Source organism: Notolabrus celidotus, chromosome 11, assembly GCF_009762535.1.
Source record: "Notolabrus celidotus isolate fNotCel1 chromosome 11, fNotCel1.pri, whole genome shotgun sequence".
NCBI classification, from domain to species: domain Eukaryota; kingdom Metazoa; phylum Chordata; class Actinopteri; order Labriformes; family Labridae; genus Notolabrus; species Notolabrus celidotus.
This window is the reverse complement of record NC_048282.1, coordinates 25,214,459-25,236,325: the sequence shown is the minus strand read 5'-3', so window position 1 is coordinate 25,236,325 and position 21,867 is coordinate 25,214,459. Positions and strand designations below refer to the sequence as shown.

At 40.7% G+C, this 21,867-nt stretch overlaps 1 protein-coding gene across 1 annotated transcript; it reads right to left on the bottom strand.

The window, feature by feature from the left end:
- Positions 1-1,685: 1,685 nt before the first annotated feature.
- LOC117820881 (EMILIN-3) lies at positions 1,686-21,217 on the bottom strand. Its single transcript, XM_034694807.1, has 6 exons — positions 21,033-21,217; positions 7,688-7,810; positions 6,394-6,713; positions 5,935-6,281; positions 5,493-5,843; positions 1,686-3,683 (listed from the first exon to the last, which is right to left on the bottom strand). Exons 1-6 carry the CDS (start codon positions 21,215-21,217, stop codon positions 2,550-2,552), a joined length of 2,460 nt encoding a protein of 819 aa, XP_034550698.1. The 3' UTR covers positions 1,686-2,549.
- Between the last annotated feature and the right edge of the window lie 650 nt (positions 21,218-21,867).

The window sequence follows — 21,867 nt, the reverse complement described above, 5'->3', positions numbered from 1 at the left end:
TGTGACAGAAACTATTCTTAATTGAAAGAGATTATTCTCACTTATTCCCACCTGACCACATATTGACCACTGAATTACAATCACAGTCTTTAGGATATTAGGTCTGCCTCAAAAGAGACAGTTCAGCATTAGGGGGAATTTAGTGAACCATATGATCCTCTAATTAAAAATAGGAAGAGTATAAAACAAAGAGAATACAACAAAATAAGGACAGAGGTGGGGTGGGGGTAGAGGTCATGTGTTGTCTGCTTTTTTGAACAGGTAGGTCTTGAGGTGGTTTTTGAATGATTGAAGTGAGTCAGAGTTGCGGATGTGTGAAGGCAGAGAGTTCCAGAGAGCCGGGGCAGCGATGGCAAAGGCTCTGTCCCCCAAGGTGCAGTGAGATTGGCATCTGAATTAAATTAAAAAAGACTTGAACTTAATGAACTGATCTCATTGAACGATTTGAGGGTAATGCTAATTTCATTCGTTACATGAATCACGATTATATGTCATATTTGTATTTACTGCTGCTGCTTGTTAGTCAGAAACTTTGTTAACTGTGCTGCTGCCTGTCTGTAGGACAGTCTTGAAACACACTACCAGTCAAAAGTTTGCAAACACCATCTCATTCAGGGGGTTTGTATTTATTTTAATTATTTGAAACACTGTAGATTAATACCAAATACATCAAACTATGAAAGAACATATATGGAATTATTTAATGCACAAAAAAGTGTTAAACCAAGCAGAATATGTTTTATATTTTAGATTCTGTAAAGTAGCCCCCTTTTTCCTTCATGACAGCTTTGCGCAATCTTGGTATTCTCTCAGTCTGCTTCATGAAGTGGTCTCCTGGAATGGTTTCTAATTAACATGAGCCTTGTCAAGAGTTCATTTGCAGAATGACTTGCCTTCCTAATGTGTTTGAGACCATCAGTTGTGTTGTTCAGAGGTAAGGTTAGTACACAATGGATAGTCCTGACTGCTGTTGTAATCCAGATTATAGCAGAACCAGATTATTTCATAGTTTTGATGTCTTCAATATTAATCTACAATGTCGAAAATAATTAAAATAAATAAAAACATTGAATGAGAAGGTGTGTCCTAAATTTTGACTGGTGGTGTACATGAAAAAGGTAAAACAGTAAATATGATAATGCTGGTTGAGGCAAGTGTGTTGAATAAAGGCCCAGACAGCAGTCTCTGCTATCAACTTTCTTTGAATATGTAATCTTCCCATTTTATTCTAATCTATTTATTTATTTTGTGACCCAATCTTATTTCTAAGGAGGCAGAATCTTTTGTATACCTGACATCAAACCAGGAATGATAAACATATTTGTGATGGCACTAAATCCTCCTTTAGTAAAATAGATATGTTTCACCTTTATATGATTTTTTTTTCTCAGTGTATATGAAGATTTCTTGTACTATTAATATTAATGATTTAGATATTTATTGCCCATTTCATATGGTTATCTGACTTTATAAATGATGTGCTTATCTTTTCCTTTTAAATGTCAGTACTATCACTCCCCTACCCCCTTTTTGTTGTGTGTCTTTGTTGACACACAGTAAATAAATTGAAGCCCAAGAGCATGTATGGTTCATTTATAAAAAAAAAAAGGCAGAGCAGGTTGGATTGCTAACCATCTAACAATAAACAAGTACACGTATAACACTAGACTATCAGACAAGCTGCAAATTACAATTCCTCTTGCAGAGACGGAGATGGATTGAATTAAATTTTATGAATTGTCATTTTTAGAATAAACCACCCACACACATTTTAAAAGATGGCCTACATTTCTTAATGTGTGCCTATAAGACACCATCATCCTGGAGTGTTTCAGGGTTTATTTCTTTCCTTCAACCAATCCTTGTAATGTGTTGTCACTGTCCCCTGATGGTGACTTTAGGAACTACTCTGCAACCTGGATCAATGCATCAGGAAATAAACACAGCTGTCAATGCAGACAATATCGTTTTTAAACATGTTTAACATTGAAGTTTACAAAAAATGTAAATAGCACCAAGATGATGTACAGTATTTGTTCAAAAAGACCAGACAAGAGTCCACACAAAGGGATGTCAAGTGTGCTTGTCAGTAGAAACCCGTAGCAGCGCATTAGTCCCATTTCATCCACTTTGTTTCGTTATCATTGCTCTATTACACACAGTCTAACATCATAGCAATGAAGTCACTTCATATAAGTTAAAACAGGGTAAAATGTCAGAACATAACAATCATGATCAAAGAAAAAAATGCCCTATAAAATAAAACCTCATGGGAAAATATTGCCCAGCTATACAACCAAAGGTGTGTCTTTGTATTCTGTGTTTTTCTCTCCTCACTGAACTGAACTAAATACCCAGGACATCTGGAGGCACTGGGGTAGGGAGCTTATGGGAAATGACTTTAACTGGTTCAGTTCATTTGCATCTGTGGGGATAGGATTTGAAAGAGAGAGGAGAGAAGCAGAGGAAGTCACATGGGTCTGATGAGAAGCAATCATGAGTCTCTTTTTAAAAAAAACAACAAAAAAAAAACAACCGTAACAAGGATGCTACTGGTCTCCTTTTTGGTTGGCTGCTCCCCTGCCTGCATTGTTCTTGACCTCTCCTTGCAGCTTGGCTAGCTGTTGTGAATGGACATCCATGGTGCCATTCGCCTGGGCCAAGTAGGTGTCCGAGTGTCTCTCCAGCTCAGCCCTGATCCTTTCAAGGTGCTCTGCCAGTTCTCCCAGGCTGCTGCACTGGCCCTCCACCTGGCTCACCCTGCTGTCGACCTCCTTCACCTCCTTTTGGACTTCTATGGCAGTGCTCTTGCAGCCCTGCAGCTCCCCAGACAGCCGTGTCTTCAAGGACACCAGCTCTGCCTTCAGCTGGGCAAGCCGCCTCTCCCCAGCACCCAGCAGGGACGCTTGGTGGCCCACTAGTTTGGTGATTCCTTGAACCTGGTTGATTAGCTGGTGTTCCCTCTGCTCCCAGGTAGAGTTAGCATGGCCTACTTCACCTGCAATGACGCTAATAGAGTCCTTGAGGCCCTTCAGGGTGCGGTTTACAGAGTTTATGTTGATCTTGAGCAGGGTGATCTCTCCCTGGACGGTGCCCTCTTCCTCCTCTTGCGCAATGTGGAATAGCAGGCTGTTTAGGGTGTTGTTTAAGCCAGCCAGCTGTTTAGAATGGGAGTTCAGTCTGTCAGTCATCTTCTTCTCCATTTCCTCACAGTCCTCTTCATCTACAGGGACAGTGATACCCCCTGCTGGTGGGGTGGAGGGTGAGCAGGAAGAGGTGCAGAGGAGCTCCAAGTCTATTAACTGTTTCTGAATGCCCCCAAGGTCCCCCTCCAGTCTCCTTCTTACAGACTCAATTTCTGTCTCCAGAGCCGGTACCACCTGACCCTCCAGGAGAGCTGGGGCAGTAGCGTTACTCAGCTCCTCCACTGCCACAAACACTCTCTCCTCCAGGGTCTTCAGCTTGTCCTCCAGCATGGTCTTAAAACCATCCAGACCACCAGGGAGCCCCGCTACTCCATCAGAACCCCCCTCTGTGACATTGAAGTGGCTCTCTATTTCCACCATGCGAGTCTCCACATGTATGGTCTGGTCAGTGAGGGCCGTCTGGAGCAGCCTCTGAGATTCTGTCAGATCTTTTACTGACTCCTCCAGCAGCAGAACACGATGAGACAGACTGTTCACCTGCAAATATCAATAAGATAAAAGTTAATAAGTTAGCCAGCAAAAGCTTAGGTTACAGTTACAGAGATGTTGATATCTCTTTAGCACTGTCTTGAAAATAAAATTAATGGATGATTCGACATATTGGTAAGTTACTCCAATATACCTTTTTGCACAGACATAGACAAGAAAGAAAATAAAGAAACCACTCTCACATCTTATGCTAGAATGATTCTTAGCATAACCTAGCTTAGTTTAAAGACTGTAAACAGGGTTAAACAGTTAGCCTAGCTCTGTCCAAAGGCAAAACTCCCAACCAGTATCTCCAAAGCTAACCATTTACTAGGTTATATTACATTTGTTTTAAGTGTAGAGGCCCGACTACTTCTCTGCCAGGTTCTTTGGCTTTGATTTATTAGCAGTTGGCTCCAAATATACCATATGTACAACAACAAATGATCATTTTACGCTTCTGTTTTGAATGGATTCATCATGATAATATAGCTTGATAAATGCTGCAGGGCTATGGGGCGCTGCTTGTAAAGTTGTACACACTGAAAATAACAGCAACATTTCTCCACATTTAACTCCAAAATGTGGAGTGAATTGTGGAGTCACTTTTTTTTAATCACACTTAGAGGAATATTTGTGATCTTCTTCACATTTAATTTTCTTGTAAAAAATATATTAAGTTAAAATCATTTTTAAATCCAAATTCTGAATATGAATATAAATGTTAAATATAAATATAAATGTTAAAAGTTAAATCTAAACGTTGCTCCACGATCCTAAATATTTAGCTGATATGCAGCAGTGTGAACTGCATATCAAATAAATATTTAGGATCGCAGAGCAACATTTAACATTTATATTTTACATTTATATTTATACTTATATTTAACATTTATATTCATATTTAAAATGTATATTTATATTTAAAATGTATATTTTTATTTATATTTATATTTAACATTTATATTTATATTTAACATTAGTATTCATATTTAACATTTATATTTAACATTTATGTTCATATTTAACATTTATATTTAATAATTGTATTTATATTTAACATGTATATTCATATTTATATTTAGATTTAACATTTAGATTTAGATTTAGCATTTGGATTCATTAACATTTTAACTTAATATATTTTTCACAACAAAATTAAATGTGAAGAAAATCACAAATATTCCTCTTAATGTGAATTTTAAAGATTCACTCTACATTGTTATGATGTTTTTGAGCTAAATGTGGAGAATTGTTGCTGTTATTTTCAGGGTGCATAACTTAACAAACGGCGCCCTGTAGAGGGCTTTGTTTTATTTTTGGTCACAGCCAGGCTAGCTATGTCCCCCCTGTCAGTAGCTTCAGTCATCTTCAAGCTGAAGCTAGATACTTATCTGAAAGACTATTTGTTTAATCTTTCTGTCTAAATTTTGGTTGTGACGAGCAGTTACTAAAGATTTATCCCTTCACTGTACTCTGCAAGTAAACCAAAGTTCCTGTGGGGAGCTTTTAGAGGGTTATGAACTAGACTGTAAGGAATACTGATAACTGTTAGTGACCTGCAAAGGAAACTAGACCACCAGTAACAAGAATGATTGTTAAGATAAAGCCTGAAACTGCTGCTGTTTGGTAGGTGTTAGATAAAGGGATTTACTGCAAGCTGTGCAATAAAAAATTTAAAAAACTTGCCACATTGGTTGCTATGATTGACACAGGCCAAACGTTCTGCACAGGAGCTTCAATTTAAGGGATTGTCATTTGACAAATTAAATGTGCTGTCTGGATGTAATTTATATAGCAATCCCCTCCATGTCATACCTGTCCACAGCAGCTCTCAGTCAGAGTTAGGCCCTGGATCTGAGCCTGCAAAGTGCCCAACTCCTCCCTGAGCCCAGTCTCCCTTCCATCCAAAGACTGTTGCATGTGCTCCTGGCCGTCCATGTGCTCCTTGTGGCATTGCTTCTGTACCTCCCCAATCTTAGAGTCACAGTGGCTCTCAAGGCCAGTTAGCCGGCGCTCAAAGCCATCCAGGATCTCAGCCCGCACATCAGCTAACCTAGCATCCAGGATCTCATCTATAAGAGTTGTGGAGCCAGGGCCAGGGATGGGCTTGCCTCTTGCTCCATCTATCAGCTTCTTCAGCTGGCCATCATGACCTATCACCATCCCCTAAAGACACACAGTTGAGGGAACAATAGTTAGCTTTTATTAAGGTAAGAAGATGGAGAACTGAAGCCTGATCAATAAGCCAAATCTGTACCTTAATCTCTTCTAAGATGTGAGTTTTAGCCCGCAGCTCATCTCTCACTTCTGTAACTCTTCCTGCCAAGTCTCCTATACCAGTGAAACTTTCTCCTCCTTCCACTCCATCAAGAGTCCCATCAGGGATCACCCCAAATCCCACTGTAGAGTCAGGAACACGAGGACCATTTGGTATCAAAGACACCAGGATCTTGTTGGTGTCTTCCCGGAGAGATGTGCGCAGACGCTCCTCCAGGCCTGCGACAACCCCATTGAGAGTGTCCAGACCTTGCGTGAGGCGACGCAGATCATCCTCCATGCGGTCTAAACGTTCTCCTGTCACTCCTGAAATCCCAAATCTGTTTCCTGTATTTACGAGGACCAAACAAAAAGGAAACATGTTCACTTAGACGCACATGATTAGGAAGTAGAGCAAGTTAAAATCCCCAGTGCTTAACATAAATTAGTTTGCTCTTACCATAGTTTGGCTTTCCATTCCCAGAGGGCAGCTGTCCTGTGGGGATAGGTCTTTGGTCGGGTACGCTGGGGATAGGTCTGCCAGGCTCCAGCTGGCCTCCCCCGGGTCTGTGGTCCACAGGGGGTCTGGGGCCATGGGGGAAGCCCTTCACCCCCGGGCGATGGGGCAAACCCTGACCCTTGAAAGGTGGCATGACATCAGGCAGAGATGTTGGACCATCATAGCAGTTTTCTCCAGAGTATCCGGGACAACACCTCCACTCCAGCTCTGTTACTGTCTTGTAACCCACCTTATACTTTGGCTTGTAGAATGTTCTGTACCTAAAGAAAATAGTAAAAAACAGAGTTATTGACAAGAGTTAGGCACAACTGACATGTCAGAAACTGCATTAGAATTGCTGCATTTGTTTTTACAACTTAGGAGCACAGAGCCAAGGCAGGGGATGAGGAGATGGGACACGCAGAGCAGAGATAAAGGGATGAAGTTGTTTTTGATGGGATTACATGTGGATTAGCGGGAGATTAGAAGATTAAGATAAATGTAACATAAATGGTGTGGCAGCAGAGGATTGAACCACGGTCAGCATTCAAAGTCAGTGTTATCTCGTTGAAGCTGAATTCCTATTAGATTGTGGATCTAACTCTCTTTGTTTCATTTTCTCTCGACCACACAAACACGCACATTCATCTTTTTGAAGAGAAATCTACTTGTCTAACTTCCCCTCTTTAGGGGCTATGAAAGCAAATACACACTCATATACCTACAGTAGATACAGAGAAGGTTAAGCACTACTTCAGAACTCCATTAGTATCGTTATATATAACAGTTATATCAATTTTTGTGTATGTAATTTATATTTTTGAACATTTAAGTGAGCAGGCAAGGTACTCTGGAGGAACTGGAGGATCTTCAGTGTTTAGACAAAGTAATGCTGCTCACAGTAGTGGTAGCCAATGTAATTTAAAACTATGTGATGTTTTATTAGATCTGAATCGACACCATTCCCCCCCAGTGGCATCTGTCTGTAGAATACCTCCGACCACAAACACAGCTGTGCATGCAGCTGTGGACCTTCACATCATAATAGAAGACAGCACCTGCTGTGGACACTAGAGGGCAGCATTGATACAGGCTCTGTGTTCTGCATGCTGCGTTTGCTGATTGAAACTTGGCATCAACACATTTTAAAGCTTTCAAAGCAACTCATGAAGACTAAGACTCAACTTTCAAATGTTTCTGTTAAAATATAAGGGTTTTAATTTGATAATATTGATAATTTGGCAGACCAACTTACATGACAACAGGACACTTCTGACCCCAGATGCACTTGGTGGTGTACTCAGCCTTCACAAAGGTAGCCACTCCGTCCTGCATGATGCATGTGATGTTCTTCTGGACCACAAAGGCACAGTGGTTTCTATGGAGCAGAGTGACACATTTACAACATGAGTATATACATAATGATAAATAATACAATAGCAAACTGGTTAGACATGATACACTCTTATTATCTCTGTTCCTGTCAAAATCAGTGCATGCACCACTATGAATGTAAAATAAATGTAACATATTGTGACAATGGCCTATTATGCCTCCTTTCCCATAATGCTGTGTGTTGGACTAAATGTCTGGTTTGTTGAGCCTGTTGTTAGTCATGTTCTTAAACATGCAAGTGTTTGTGTACAGAGGAAGTTTTTATATGTAGTCATATCTTTTTTATCGTTGTTATAGTCTTGTTTTGCTATTAAGATTATCTCATTTTGTGTTATTCTGTTTTTATTTATCTGAGCCATAAGTGAGGAGACCTTTGCAAGTTGTGTTTGTACAGCGTACAATCAATCAGTCAATCAGTCTTTATTTATAAAGCCCCAATTCACAACAAATGTAATTTCAAGATACTTTACAACAAGACTAGCTGTAGAGCACACTTGTTGTTTATTTATTATTATTTACAAAGACCCAACATCAATTAGAATAAGATTCAGTCCTATCATACAGTACAAGACTCAGTATTGTCTCCTCTTAATCCACCATGAGCAGAGCTCTTTGATGCATTTAGTAAGTTGCAGTGGTCAGGAAAAGCTTCCCTTAAACAGGCAGAAACCTCCAGTAGAACCAGGCTCATGTTGATCAAACATCTGCCTGGACTGTTTTGGGATCAGGAAAGGGATAGAGAGAGATGCAAAAAGAGAGAGATGGATAGAGACAGACAGCAACAACAAACCAGTTACCATCCTCTACCTGAATGAATGGCTGGGAGGCATATTAGCATGAAGGGCATGAGACTCTTAGTTCATAGTAAGTACTGAAGTGATAATGATAATGGTGAGTACAAAGATGCCAAATGCAGTTGTATAACTTCAGAGCATTCATCATGTGATAACCAAATTATGTATATTTGAATATAGCAACAATAAGTCACAGCACCATATGGCAGAATCAGAAAAACAACAAATGTTTTAACTTAGGAATGTATTTTTCTATTATTTATCATTTCAGTTTATCTTGTTTAAGCGAAGAAATTGGCAATTTCTTCTCTGAAAAATAACATTCTATCACTTTGAGCAAACAGGTCATAAACTAACACTTTATCCTCCCCTTGATATTTCTGTTTGATACACTGCAGCGACTCCACCTCACACAGGGTGTTGAAATTATTTCTTCCTGCCAAAAGTATCTTCTGAATGTGAGCTGATATGGGAGCTTATCGACCCTGATTATTCTGTCTGTTCTCTGTCAGATTTAGTGTTTTTTAAAACAGGGTTATGTTATTATTGACAGGAATGTATGAGTTCTGAAATGATCTCAGAGGATGTTTTTACTAGGAATTTTCTGGATTTGCTTCGTTTCCTTTCCAACTCAAAGCTCTTCCCTCACTGACTCATTAATTAAAACAGTCAACATGGACATAAAATCATTAGTACAGACCAGAAACAAGTTATATAACTGAAACAGTTTTCAGTATCAGACCTGCTCAGATGTCCAGAATCCCACACATAACAACTTTACTACAATAACTACTTTGAGCAGTTGTTGCATCATGCTGGAGCTGGACCATCTCTCACTCCACTGCCAGTGCAGCTACAGCAACTGTTAAATGTTCCTTCGGCCCCCGTGCACCACAGGAAACGATGATCTGTGCTCTTTAGACTCACATGTGAAGCATTTCTTACATTCAGGGGGGAACGTTTAGCAACACATGCAGTACTTAATGTTGCTCCACAGCTGTTTCAGGACAAATAGAAGTGTCTGAAGGAGCAGGGAGGGACACAAGGGCCAAACAGAGTCAGCATGCCAAGTTAACAGGTTCAGAGAGCTAACAAGCAGGACGGCCTGTGAGAAACCACTGCACTGCTGCTGCTCCCTGCAAATCATTGACAGTGTTTGTGTGTGTATCTTTGTGTGAGTATGTGTGTGTGTGTGTCACCACTCTCTCCGTGTTGACATATGTTAATAGCGGTGGAAGGAAAAGGGCAGGAGTCAGAATGACAGAGCTCCTTTCATACCAGCCTGACAACCTGCTGCTAGGTCAGACGTTGTTAAGGAAATGGCGGTTATGACCCGAACTGATGTGGTATGATGGGAGCTTCTGAAGTACTTAAACTTAGACGGGCAATTTAGTAGTTGCTGGAGATTTTCTGGCTGAAAAACCCCCCTAAAGAAATCTGACTGAAAACGTACCTTTTTTTCCATCAAAGAATTTGCTTACATGTTATAAGGTCAAATTTGATCTGAGCACACAAAATATCTTGCATGATCATTTTCGATGCAAAACACAATCTCCAAATAGACCTTCTCTGCTCATTCCTCTGATGCTGCATTTACAGCTCTGTCTTTCTCTGAACAGCCGAAACTGCAGGATCTTTTCTTTAAGATCCCTGAGGGGGGGTAAACATTGGTCACTCCCTCTGCTGTCATCCACAACTAACAGAACACACAGAGCCTTTGGCATTAAAATAAATCTGGTATTTTTCCTCTGTTTTAACAGAACAAGTAAATACTTTTCATGATTACATTCACATGGTGGTAGTAATAGAGATCCCTGGAGTAAGCTGAAAATACTGTTATGCTGAGAATTTTAGCAGTGACTGGATAAAGAGTTTGAAAACTCTAGAGCAAACATTTCCAACCTAAAAATGCCAAGGTCCGATTTGAAAATTTGATGAAAGGGTAATTCCAGAGTAAGATTTAGCTACCAACACCTTTGATACATTGACCATTTCTTGTGCAGATTCCTTTTATATATGTTTAATGAGCAGAAATAAACAGAAAAAAAGTTTTTTCGTATTGAAAATAATGTTTTTAAAATCACATTTATCACAACTACCTTTACATTCTGCCTAAAACACAAATTGTTTGCAAACGTGTGTGTTTTAGGATTTTTTTTGTAAGGAATATTTATTAATTTCATGGATGGGACATCAAATATCTTCCAATTCTGGAATGTCCCTTAACATGAAACACTAAGATATAATTTCCAGAAGCAATATATACATGCATTTCTGAACATATTTTCCAATATTTTATTGTTTCAGAAGAGTTAGCCATTCAAAATTGAGAAAAAATAAACTGCACCAATACATCTTTAAAAGATAACTACATTTTCAGCATAGAAGTTTCTAGATTCTGTTTGTGGTGCATTTGTAGTCGGAGCAGTTTTGACCAATCATGTAACAGCTGGCTCTGGTTATGCAGGAAAAACAGTCTATATGGAGAGATAAGCAGGTGAAACATATCTGCCATTATAAAATCTATACTCCCATAGATGGTAATGTAACAATTATTTTTTATCTCTGTAAACAGATATATTTTGGCACATTAAGCTCTCAAATGGTTCCAGATGAAAAATTTCAATATGAGCGACAAGACCATAAATTGTTGGTAAATCACAAAACAAGGTTTTCCTCTTCAGACTTTATACCACTGAAATAAGCCAGGGTATGCCTCCCGGTAACTTACTGTTAACTGTGAAACTGAGACCTACTTGAAATAGAGGAATTGAGGTTACTATGAGGGATGTGACGAACAAAGAAATGACGGATGGCTTTTATGTCTGCAATATGAGCGCTGTACTGAAAAAGAAGGTCTTGGCTGTAATTCCTTTGGCTATACTTCGTTGGCTATACTGCAATTACTTAAAAGTTGGCATCTGTTCCCAGAGGCATATCTCACATAGTGTTGTCAGACGAAAGTAGGACTTATTGCTGATGAGTTGTGTTAGTTTTAAATGACTTTGTCTCGCCCACCAGCAGCACTTTTAGAGCTTGACAAGGGCTGTTTATTGCTTATGCACATAAATGTATTGTCTGCAAACAGAGGCTTTATTTTTTGTGTCTATGTGAGTAAAAAAAAAAGTTGTTCAACAGGCATGTATAGATTCTTGACAGCTGATGGAGACCAGACTCAGTGTATGAGTATGTCTGTGTATACAGTACTGTAAGAGTGAGACCCCGCTCACATTACATGCAGAGCTGATCAGCGGAGTGAAAAGTGACCATGTTCACCGATTTGTTTGTCAGGTGCACATCTGGGGGGAGCCAATGACCTTCAAAGTCACACACGATGTCTGAGAAGTTCACGAATCCAGATGTACATGGGAAGAAAAAAAACACTCTTTAGGTCTCTGTTTCGGCCTTCCCCTCCCTATATGCTCTTTGCCTGTTTTCACAGATCTGTCAATGTCATTTGGGTCTGTGAGTGATATTTTATCCCCAAGTGTTGTACAGTCAAAAGGGGTTCTGGGTTTGGGAGAATCAAAGTGGAGCACTGAGATAAATCCTGTCCCCCTGTGCCGCAGTGTCGGTCAGGGCAACAGCAGGTCACCTCCTCTGCTGTGTAAAATCCGATCTTTACAGGATGAACAGGGAGTTTCAGCGTGTGAGATAGAGATATAGTTTGTGAGCTGGAACAACACATACTCTGTCACATGTAATTCACATGTAATGCAGCTTATACGTCCACCGAGACTTTACAGCTCTGTAGGACGAGGATTAAACAAGCTGTATTGACAGAAATATGAACCCATGATGTGTAAATTGTTATATATGAGGAAAAATGTGCTGTTTTAAGTCATTTCAATTGTCTCAACCCCATCCAGGTGCAGCAGGATAGGGGAAAACTTTATTTTGCCTGCTGTGTGTGTATTGTGAAGATGTCCTAAATAAGACAACACAAACCTGAACTCTCAGTAGGGTATAAAAATCAGATCTATAGTTTGATCTGAGTCAGGGACTTTTCCAAGCTATTTTCACACCTCACCCTGACCAATGTGGAAAGCTGACTGTTTTAGACAGTATAAATACATTCTGGTGTTTGTTTTAGCGCTCACTGGTGACAGATGGGAGTGGTTGGCCTTACAGGATAACCAAGTCTGTGCCAGACAGTAAAAGTCAGTCCGGTCAAGTTGATTTTATTTATGACTCTCACTGAGGAACGACTTGCCTTGGCGAACACACCTCAGCATGAAATTTTGAAATTAGGTGTAACATAAACATAGCAAACATCTGCACTTCTGTGTTTCATGAAAGTCATCCTGATGCTCTGAACGAATCAATTAAGGATGAAAAAATTTGTTTCAAACCAAGATTTAAAGATGTCAGCCGGGGGCAGGTGAATTATTTCTTCTCTTTAGGGCGGCCAGAGAAAAGGCCTGATGAACCTTTAACTTTAACTTTACCCTTGGGGAAAGAGAAAGCATCTGTTCAAAGGGCCTGAGTGATTTGGAAAAAGAATACAAGGGGAGGTCAGAGGAATAGGAAGTCACCTGTATACACAATAACTCAAGGCAAAAGTCTACCGCTAGCAGTATTGTCAGGCTGAACTTCAGAACAGCTGTGCTTTGAGATAAAAGCTTTAGAAATTATGGTAAAATGTGCAAATGTTATTTTTAGATGCAATATGATTTTAGGCATGTTTCCATTTTCTCCATCTTAGCATTCTGGTATTAACTAATCATGTAACAAAAAAAATCCTTAGCAAGAATTTGTTCATATATGAATCAGTGTACGAATTTCACCCTTCTGTTGTAAAACAGGACATGATGAAAAGTCTTGAAATGAAAAATGTATTATTTGAGTTATCTTGAATAGGAAACAAGTGTCTCTACCAATGTCATGCTGTCACACTTTCCATCCATTAGTTCCTGAAAACAACATGGCTGGACTTGCCATAGGTAAAGTGGCCATCCTGTCGGTATGGGAACTAGGGACCAGAAGCATGTAGCAGCCAGTCACTGGACCAAGATGGAATGGGATCTACTACCATAACATGCAGCTTTATGCAAATCATAGCTATGCAGTAACAAATTGCATACTCCACATTGATAGCAACAGGTTAGCCATTTCAAGTATTTCCTTAAAGGGAAGGTTTGTGTGATGTAGGATCCTTTTCTATGTAAAGGCTTTAACATTCTCAGGAGAGTGCTACACAACCATACTTAAGGATATTTAAGCATAATGATGGCCTACCACTGAGGGGACAGGCACACCACGACATGCCGCTAGTCCCCTCAATGGCATACCATTGGCCATGCTACATGCCACATGCCACACTACTACCGACATATGGTGTGGTCACTTTATTCTATGTAATTAGCCACTTTTTGATCTAAGCACTGATGATAATAGATAAAGATATATAGGTTGAAGCTAAAGCAGACAGAATATACAAACATTAAATTGCCTGGAGCCAAGCAGTCAGCACAGCTAAACGTCTTGTTCTGCAGCTGATGAGTATGCTCACATGTTACTCAGTGCCTATTTGCTCTTTCCAAAGTTGCATAAAAAAAAAAATCGTTCTCAAACAAGAATTGCAAACAGGCTTCCTCAGATGCAGTTTCAAATATTTCTGATGACATTTCAATACCTCTGCACATTTTTTACGTATCAAATATTTCGCTCATGCTGTAAGGAACTTACATGTCAAATCCTGTTTAAAAAAAAGCCAGAAACACCCAAAGTAATTAAGAAAAAAAAACATGTCTCCAGACAATCCACACCCTCTCTAAACTACCCAACCCAACTGACATAACACATATTTAAATTCATCAGTGTATTTAAAACTCACGTGCACATCCCACTGTCACCTGACCTTACTCTCTGCGTCATCAATCAATTTCAAAACAATCACCACTTCTTTTCATCAAGACATGAAAGCAACATTCTCCTCAGGCAACTTCCTGATTTTAACCCCTTAACGTTGACTTCTTTCAGTCATTGAAGTGTCATTTTTGACCGCTGGTCTGGTCCCACTGTAAATATTTCCAGTATAGCATTACAGCTCCAAAATCGCTTCACAGTCTCCCATAGGGAAAGAGGAATTCCCATCTCAGATTTTCATGTGGAGAGTTTTTGGCAATATTATTGCTGCTGAACCTCCACCCTCTCCTGGGCCCAAAACAACTCACCTTTCAATCACCCCTTTTTCTCATAACCTGCTGTTTCCCATTTTTTTCTGCAAAATCTGCAAAGTGCAGGTAATCTCTGTTTACTTATCTAAGCATAGCAGCACTGCTCTTTGTTCTATTGCTCATACTTTGTTTTCTCCTTCCCCTTTCAATTCGAAATGAAGCCCCTCTGTGTTGCCTCATCATGACCCTGACTTTTCCAGGCCCTCTAACCTCCCTCCATTGTTATGACGCTGTGGCTCTAAAGGCCTCACCTCCCTCATTACTAACCGCTCTCTTACCTGCAGGGTTCCTGACTGTTTGAACCCTGGCCACTGCTGGTGCCTCTGACAGATTTATGACCGCAGCAGGACAGATAGAGAGCTGTGCAATCTTTAATAGGACCTTTAACAACTGTGTCTATGGGCTCACAACCTTCCTCAGGGACCATCTCTTTCCATATATATGCTTTTAATGAAACCTATTTCAAGCCAACTGGCATGTCTTCAAGGAGCACTGGTGCAGGGTTGATTGACGTTGCTCTTGTGGTTTCTGATTGGGGTTAGAGGAAAGACGTGATACTCTGAACTTCAGGATGGAGGGATCTCACTGTCATTCATTCCCAGCTCTGGTTATTGTAGTTTAAATGCAGAATATTACTTTTGCATGCTCAAATTTTGGCCATCGTCCTCCAAACCTCACTACAGAAATGAAACCATGTAAGTTCGGAAACGGCTTGCAAAGAAAAACAAAGTTGGTTGATTCAAAAAGTCATATGTTCACTTATTATGTTCCGCTGTATTTTTCTCATGGAGAACAGTCAGAGGCTAAAACAACATTAGTGGAAAAAAACACATCAATACCTTATCCTCAGGCATTTCCTAAAGCACATAATCTTCTTTGAGTAAGAATAGCTTTCTGTGTTTTAAAAATAAAAGGGTACTGGGACAGAATTGTACATTTGTTAGGCTCAACACGCTCTGCACGCTTGAGAATTAAATCAGTAGCAATGTGTTGTACAAAAGGTTGACGCTTAACGAACCAAAGCAATGCTCTTCAGGGGTACAAGGAAATCGGTTAAAGAAAATATATTCTGAAAACAGTAGGTCCTGTGTAATATTTATGGGGAGCTACATCACAGTTTTGTGATTCAATCAACAAAATACGAGTGTGGACACTATAGAGTTTTGGCTAGCTTGGGTCTTCAGCCTAGTGTATTCAAGCCAGATTACGTGTCCACAACATAGACTCTATGAAATGTGAATATGGTCTAAGTGATGTCAGCGGTATGTTTTTGAAGCCTGACGATTCAAGGCTGTCATATTGGAAATGCTGATTCAGATGAACTTTATGTCGAACTAGCCGATACGTTCCCATTCTAGTCAATGCTCTAGGGTCCACAGGGGGCACTGCAGCGCGTGTCAGCTTCGTCTCGGGAGCATGCCCCCGTACCATTCCGCCAGAGATATGCTTCAATATGCACAGAAAAGAACGACCTGGACAGGAAGTTAGGCATGAGGATCGCATGCAACATCCGCCAATTTCAAAATAAAACATCATATACAGACTCCCAACCGTTTAAAGATCGTTTAGATCAGAAATACTCATCTATTATGGATGTAAGCTACAAGCAGCCAAATATGATCCAATATGATCCGTGATCCATGTCGACTTCAACAGGACTTTTAAGATGATATCTGTGTCAGAAGGTAAAAGGGCAACAAAATAGAGCTAAGTGTAAGATTACTCTGGGGATTCCTTGGCTTTTAGAGCGAGCTCCAAGAACAAACCAAGCTTTTAGCACTTTCTTAGGGCTTCATTTTCTGAAACCCAAAGGTTTGTTGAAATGAGGTAGAGGCTGTTAACGCTTGTATGCATGGCATCCTGGTACAAGTAGGCATAGTTTGCACATCTCTCAAGCAGAAAAACACAAAATAGCACACAGTGAGGAATACATTTTACAATTTGCAGTAAAGTTTCACAAGCATGGCAAAAACTCTCTTGAAGTTGTAGTTATCTACCATTGCAGCTGATGTTACCGGTCCAAACCCATTACTATAATCTGCACACCTCCACCCCTACCAGTTCATCCATGTTCATTGTCTTGTGATAGCGGAAACACTGGAGGACTAGCATGTCTGTCCTGTTGGAGCAGAGAATTGGTTGTTTCGTGTCCATCTACTTTCTTTTTCTTGTTTTCGGCTGCATGTACAAAGTTTCATTTCTTACAACTTTGGCAACCAGCAGTAGTCAATGGGAGGCAAGTACTCAGGTCACCATAGTTCAAGATTCAGATGCTGCAACAAGGAAATTTATCCAGATGTCAACCTATAAGACACTATTGTGACCGTCGGAACTCAAAAAGTATTTGCTCAGTCATTAAACTGAATCAGCCATCTGGCTTTTAGAGGGTGAAAATCCCTGTTTACGATGGATCTACTCAAAGCAACAGTCAGGAATTTTCTCTTCATGCCAATTTTGCTGCCTCTATGGAAAAGATAGATACTTCTTAACTCTTTGTGGCTCTAATTTGAGATTTTAAAAATGTAGTTCTGCATCTTTAATTGTACAAAATGATAGGCAAACGCATGTTGTACACCACTTAATCAGAACCCAACCCAATAACAGCAGTCACAAATAATGACACATTGGTAGTCAGTTAACTGATAGCCTGCTTAATAATAACCATTAAAAAACTCCCCCATGGTACCTTTGAAGATGGCCAAACATTTGGAAGTAGGGTCAGAGAAAACATACCTATATTTGTGCTGGTAAGGAGCATGGGAATTTACTGCCCCAGCCTCTCTGACCCTGAGCAGTAGACTGTGCTCCAATTCCTTGTCCTCCACTGGACGCTCAACACAAAACTTACAACGCCAACCCTCACCTCTAACCTCTACCAACTCACTGACCTCTCCCCTCTGATCTCTGTCCAATACATCATGGAAAAAGCCCTCAGATATGTCTCTAATCTGATCAGTGAAGACATGAGGCATCTGCTGGGACCCTAATTGATTTATTCAGCCAATTCCCGGGGATGAGTAGTGGGCTCTGGGATTGTGTTCACCTGTTGTTGTGCAGTTTCCGCATGTCTACTGCAACATGTGAGACATGTGAGTGGGAATTAGACCAATTTATTGTTGCTGCCTTTTCCCTTTCTTGGGTTACTCATGGAAGCAATATGTAATGTCAAAAATGTCAGCACTTGCAATATTAAAACATAGTTTCTTTACATGATATTGCCAAAGCCCTGACCTCAAAACACTCCAGAAATTGTGACCCAAACTGCTCTTGCTCAGTTTTATAGCTTTGGGAATATATAACCTTCTATGAAATAAATCAGTGACAGGCGCAGTTTTGTAACTGACTAATATCAGTCACAATCAGTGACTAAAAGGCGATAGGCCAACATTTTTTCTCTCTCTCTGCAGCATGGGGTTGCACTGAGTGAAAGGAATGACTGTGAAATCAAATCACTGACGTCGCTGCCAAAACACAGATAATAATTCGACATGAAGAAAAAAGTCTGAGGTGCACCGACAGCTGAGAATTTTTTAAATGTCTCGACAAAGAAAAAGCATGACCTTGCTCTGCTTTGTCCATGTGACTGTGGTCAGTATAAAACAAACATTTGTATTTACAAGCTGTAAAAGCACATGGGTTGAATCCCACACAAAAATACACATAAACAAACATAGACTCATCAACACTCACAAACACATACACACACGTCATGGCACGTGTGTTATTTTTAAGTCTCTATTTCCACTGACCAGTAAGGCCACAACAACTGAGCTCATATATCTGCGGTGGTGGTCTGACACTGACACGTCCTCGGGGCCCACTGTGTCCAAGGTGGGTCAGCAGTGCTTGTATAAACACTATAGTTGGACACAGAGACATGTGGGGGGAACAGAAGCCGCGACCAACTACAAGCCAGACCATCTGTCTCTGCTGATCACTTAGTTTGAATAAGACAATCCATAACGGCTGGTTAATCTATTAATCTTGGGATTCAGGCAAAGTGAAAGTATGAGATAGAGGAAAAATAAGATGCAGGAAAATTAAGCCATATCTATTTTTGCAGCTCCTTTTAACCACAGGGCAAAAGAAAGTGTTTGATACGAAGCAACACAAAGAATTAAAAACATGAGTCATAAAGCACTTGAACAGGATATGAAAGACATAAAAGGAAAGGAAAGACCAAAAATAAAGTTGAATCAGCAATATTAGGAGTAAAGGCCTGTGTCCACTAACAGCGTTTTAGTGCTGGCAGCCCATTTTTTAAACAAAACCATTGCAGCTCAGCGTTTTCAGTGCTCAGCAACCTAAGCGCAAAAACACCCTTACTGTCGGCTGTTTTTTTCTAGCTGAGCTAACAGCACTCTCAACTGAAAATAGTTCAGTGTTTAAACACCACCATGCTCTTCAATGCCCCATCTCCCTATAAAACCAATCAAACTCAAGAAGGGGTGGGACTTCTGATATCAACTTTATCAGCAACAGTGTTCGATGTCCATGCAGAAGAGAACCTGACCACACTGGTTTCTTGGAAGTAGAACTTTTGTAATGTAGCGACAGTCCAAGGTTAACACTCTGAAATGAGGTCTTGGGCACTGCCAGCGCAAAAAAAATGCTGTTAGTGGACACAGACCTTAAAGCACTGGAAGCACCAAAAATAATATTGGTTCAACCTGAATTGTGGCAGCAAGAATGCAATCAAGATCAGATTTAGTAATTGTTACGCATTTACTTATGAGATTAAAGCACTTATATTCCAACAATTTTGATAGTAATCTTGGTAACTAAGTTTTACTGTAACATATTGAATGTTCATAGTTGGCTTGCTAACGTCAATCAAACTGACAAGCTTACATTCAGGAACTCCCTGGCTATATCAGGTAGATTTGGACAACTGGAGAACTTGTGAACCTTGTAGTTTCATTAAGATTATAGGACTCCTGGTATCTGGAGTGGTGCAGCATGATACAGATATCCATCATTAAATATCAAATTTTAAAGAACCTGTGATGGGTGACGTTGTAGTTCTTTGAAGGCACATTTGATTGAGCAGTGGTGAAAGAAAGAGTTAAAGAGTAATGACACATCTTTCAAAGAGTTGTCTGTAAAGAACACTTTACAAACAAACACTTTATTTGTCAGAGAAGAAGAGACAGGGAAACTGAAAAAGGTAAGCAGAGGGATGGAAGAAGGTTACAGTGTAGGTGAAAGGTGGAGAAACATGTTGCGCTCAGCGTGAGCGATGCAGAAGAGCCTGCTCCCCGGAGGAGAGGGTGCATGGCATACTGAGCAGGGCTGGGTGATCAGCGGTGCTCTGTGGCAGTTTGAGTGAAGCAGCAGGTAGCTGGGGAGCTGTCCAAAGACATAACAGCTCTCAGAGGAAGCCAAGCAAAAAGAGATGGGGAAAGGGAGGAAGACAAAAAACATTTGAAACAGCCCTGAAGGCCAAACATAGAGCCGTCTCTTTCCAGGCAAAATACATCTGCAAGACTCTGGTTTATCTCACAGATTCATCCCTCTCAAATAGCATGCAGAGTTTGGGATTTTATCCCTCCGTGCAAATGTGGTTTGACTGTCCTGACAGTGTCAGCATTATCTGATTTTAAAAAATGAGGCTCCTTCCCCTCCTGTTGTTGACACTGGAGAAGTTTGGTGGGGGAAAACAAGCTCTCAACAGCAATTCCCATGCAAACTCACATGAGACTACTGTGATATTTCTTTTACATTGATCAGAGATTAGCTGTACCACTCCCTTCTGGCAGCAGGTCCCCAGCTGTGCTGTCAGTCCTGCCTCTAATTGAGCCCTCCTCCCACCAACACACACTTCCAACGCCTGTAAGGGATCAATACTGTTGTCATCAACTCAGCACCCCCCCTAGCTGCACCATAAAGACCATAATGACGGCTTTGTTTTCATAAAGCAGCATGTCATTGTTGCTCTATAATGTTTATCCTCGGCCACAGATGGTTTTAGGTGTGAACCACAGAAAAGAGCTGATGGTGAGTAAGAGAGAAACAGAGAGTCAATTCAAGGATCTGTAACCGATGCCGATGCCCCTAACTAGTACCATATTTTTCTCTGCAGTTTGCCGGTGACATGTGTTTCTCAGGGGAAATACAGTATGAGGTGGGTCCTGCTTGGAATGCTTTTTGGATTCAATCCCCTGCAGGATGGGAAGGAGGGAATAAAACGTGCATTAGCGCCTGTGACAAGGCCAAAAAACAAAGCACTTACTTGTGACGGGTCATGGGCTTGTTTGGTGAATGGTGAGGGTTGAGTCCAGCCTTGTACAGGTTGTATCTGTTTCCATAAAAAGGATTTACTGGGCCCCCATAGAAAGTTCCTTTACTGTCCACCACAGATAGCAACACTCCTAAGAGAAGGATCTGTGCAATCAGTTTCCAAAACTTGGTCCTCATTTTTTCTGTTTTTCTCTGCAAGTCTTTAAAAGTTCAGTTAATTCCAGAGTCTTCAAATGCAACTTCTTTGGAGGGAAACAGATTGAAAAGTGACAGAGGCAGGCTTCTCAGAGTGTTGAGTTAAAGTTCCCCAGCTTACATGCAGTTTCGTCTTCCTCAGCGGGCCCTGAAGGAGACATGGAGCCCAAACAGCTGTAGCATCAGCAGCATCTCGGCCCCGCACACCCCTTCAGCTTGCACACTCACCGACAGTCTGAGCACACAGGACAGAGCAGAGGGAGAACTAGTGAGGCTGAAGAGGGAGGGGAGAGGAAAGAAGAGGGGGCAAGGAAAACAACACAAAGGTGTGCAGGAGGAGGGGAAAGGAGAGGAGAAAGAGGAGAGAAGGAGGGAAGAAAGTGTCTCTAGGAAAGTTTCAGCTCCATACACACACATGCACGAGTGTGTGGGACCTGCAGACTATATAGGTTCGACCCTCTGAGTCCTCTGCATGAGTGAGGGTGTGTGTGCAAGCAGCAGCGTGCTGCTCTCCTGCCTCTGAAGGGGCAGGCAGACAGACTGGATTTGCATATCCCACCCCAACTCTGCTGGTGTAGGGGGGGAGTGAGGGCTAATATGATTTGGTCATTCCTTTCTTCTCTCTATCTTTC

Excerpts from the sequence above, each read along its gene's own strand:
- LOC117820881 (XM_034694807.1), bottom strand. The coding sequence starts at position 21,217 with ATGAGGACCAAGTTTTGGAAACTGATTGCACAGATCCTTCTCTTAGGA. Across the intron at positions 6,714-7,687 it reads CAGAAGTGTCCTGTTGTCAT|GTACAGAACATTCTACAAGC; the intron begins GTAAGTTGGTCT and ends TATTTTCTTTAG. Across the intron at positions 5,844-5,934 it reads ACATCTTAGAAGAGATTAAG|GGGATGGTGATAGGTCATGA; the intron begins GTACAGATTTGG and ends GTGTGTCTTTAG.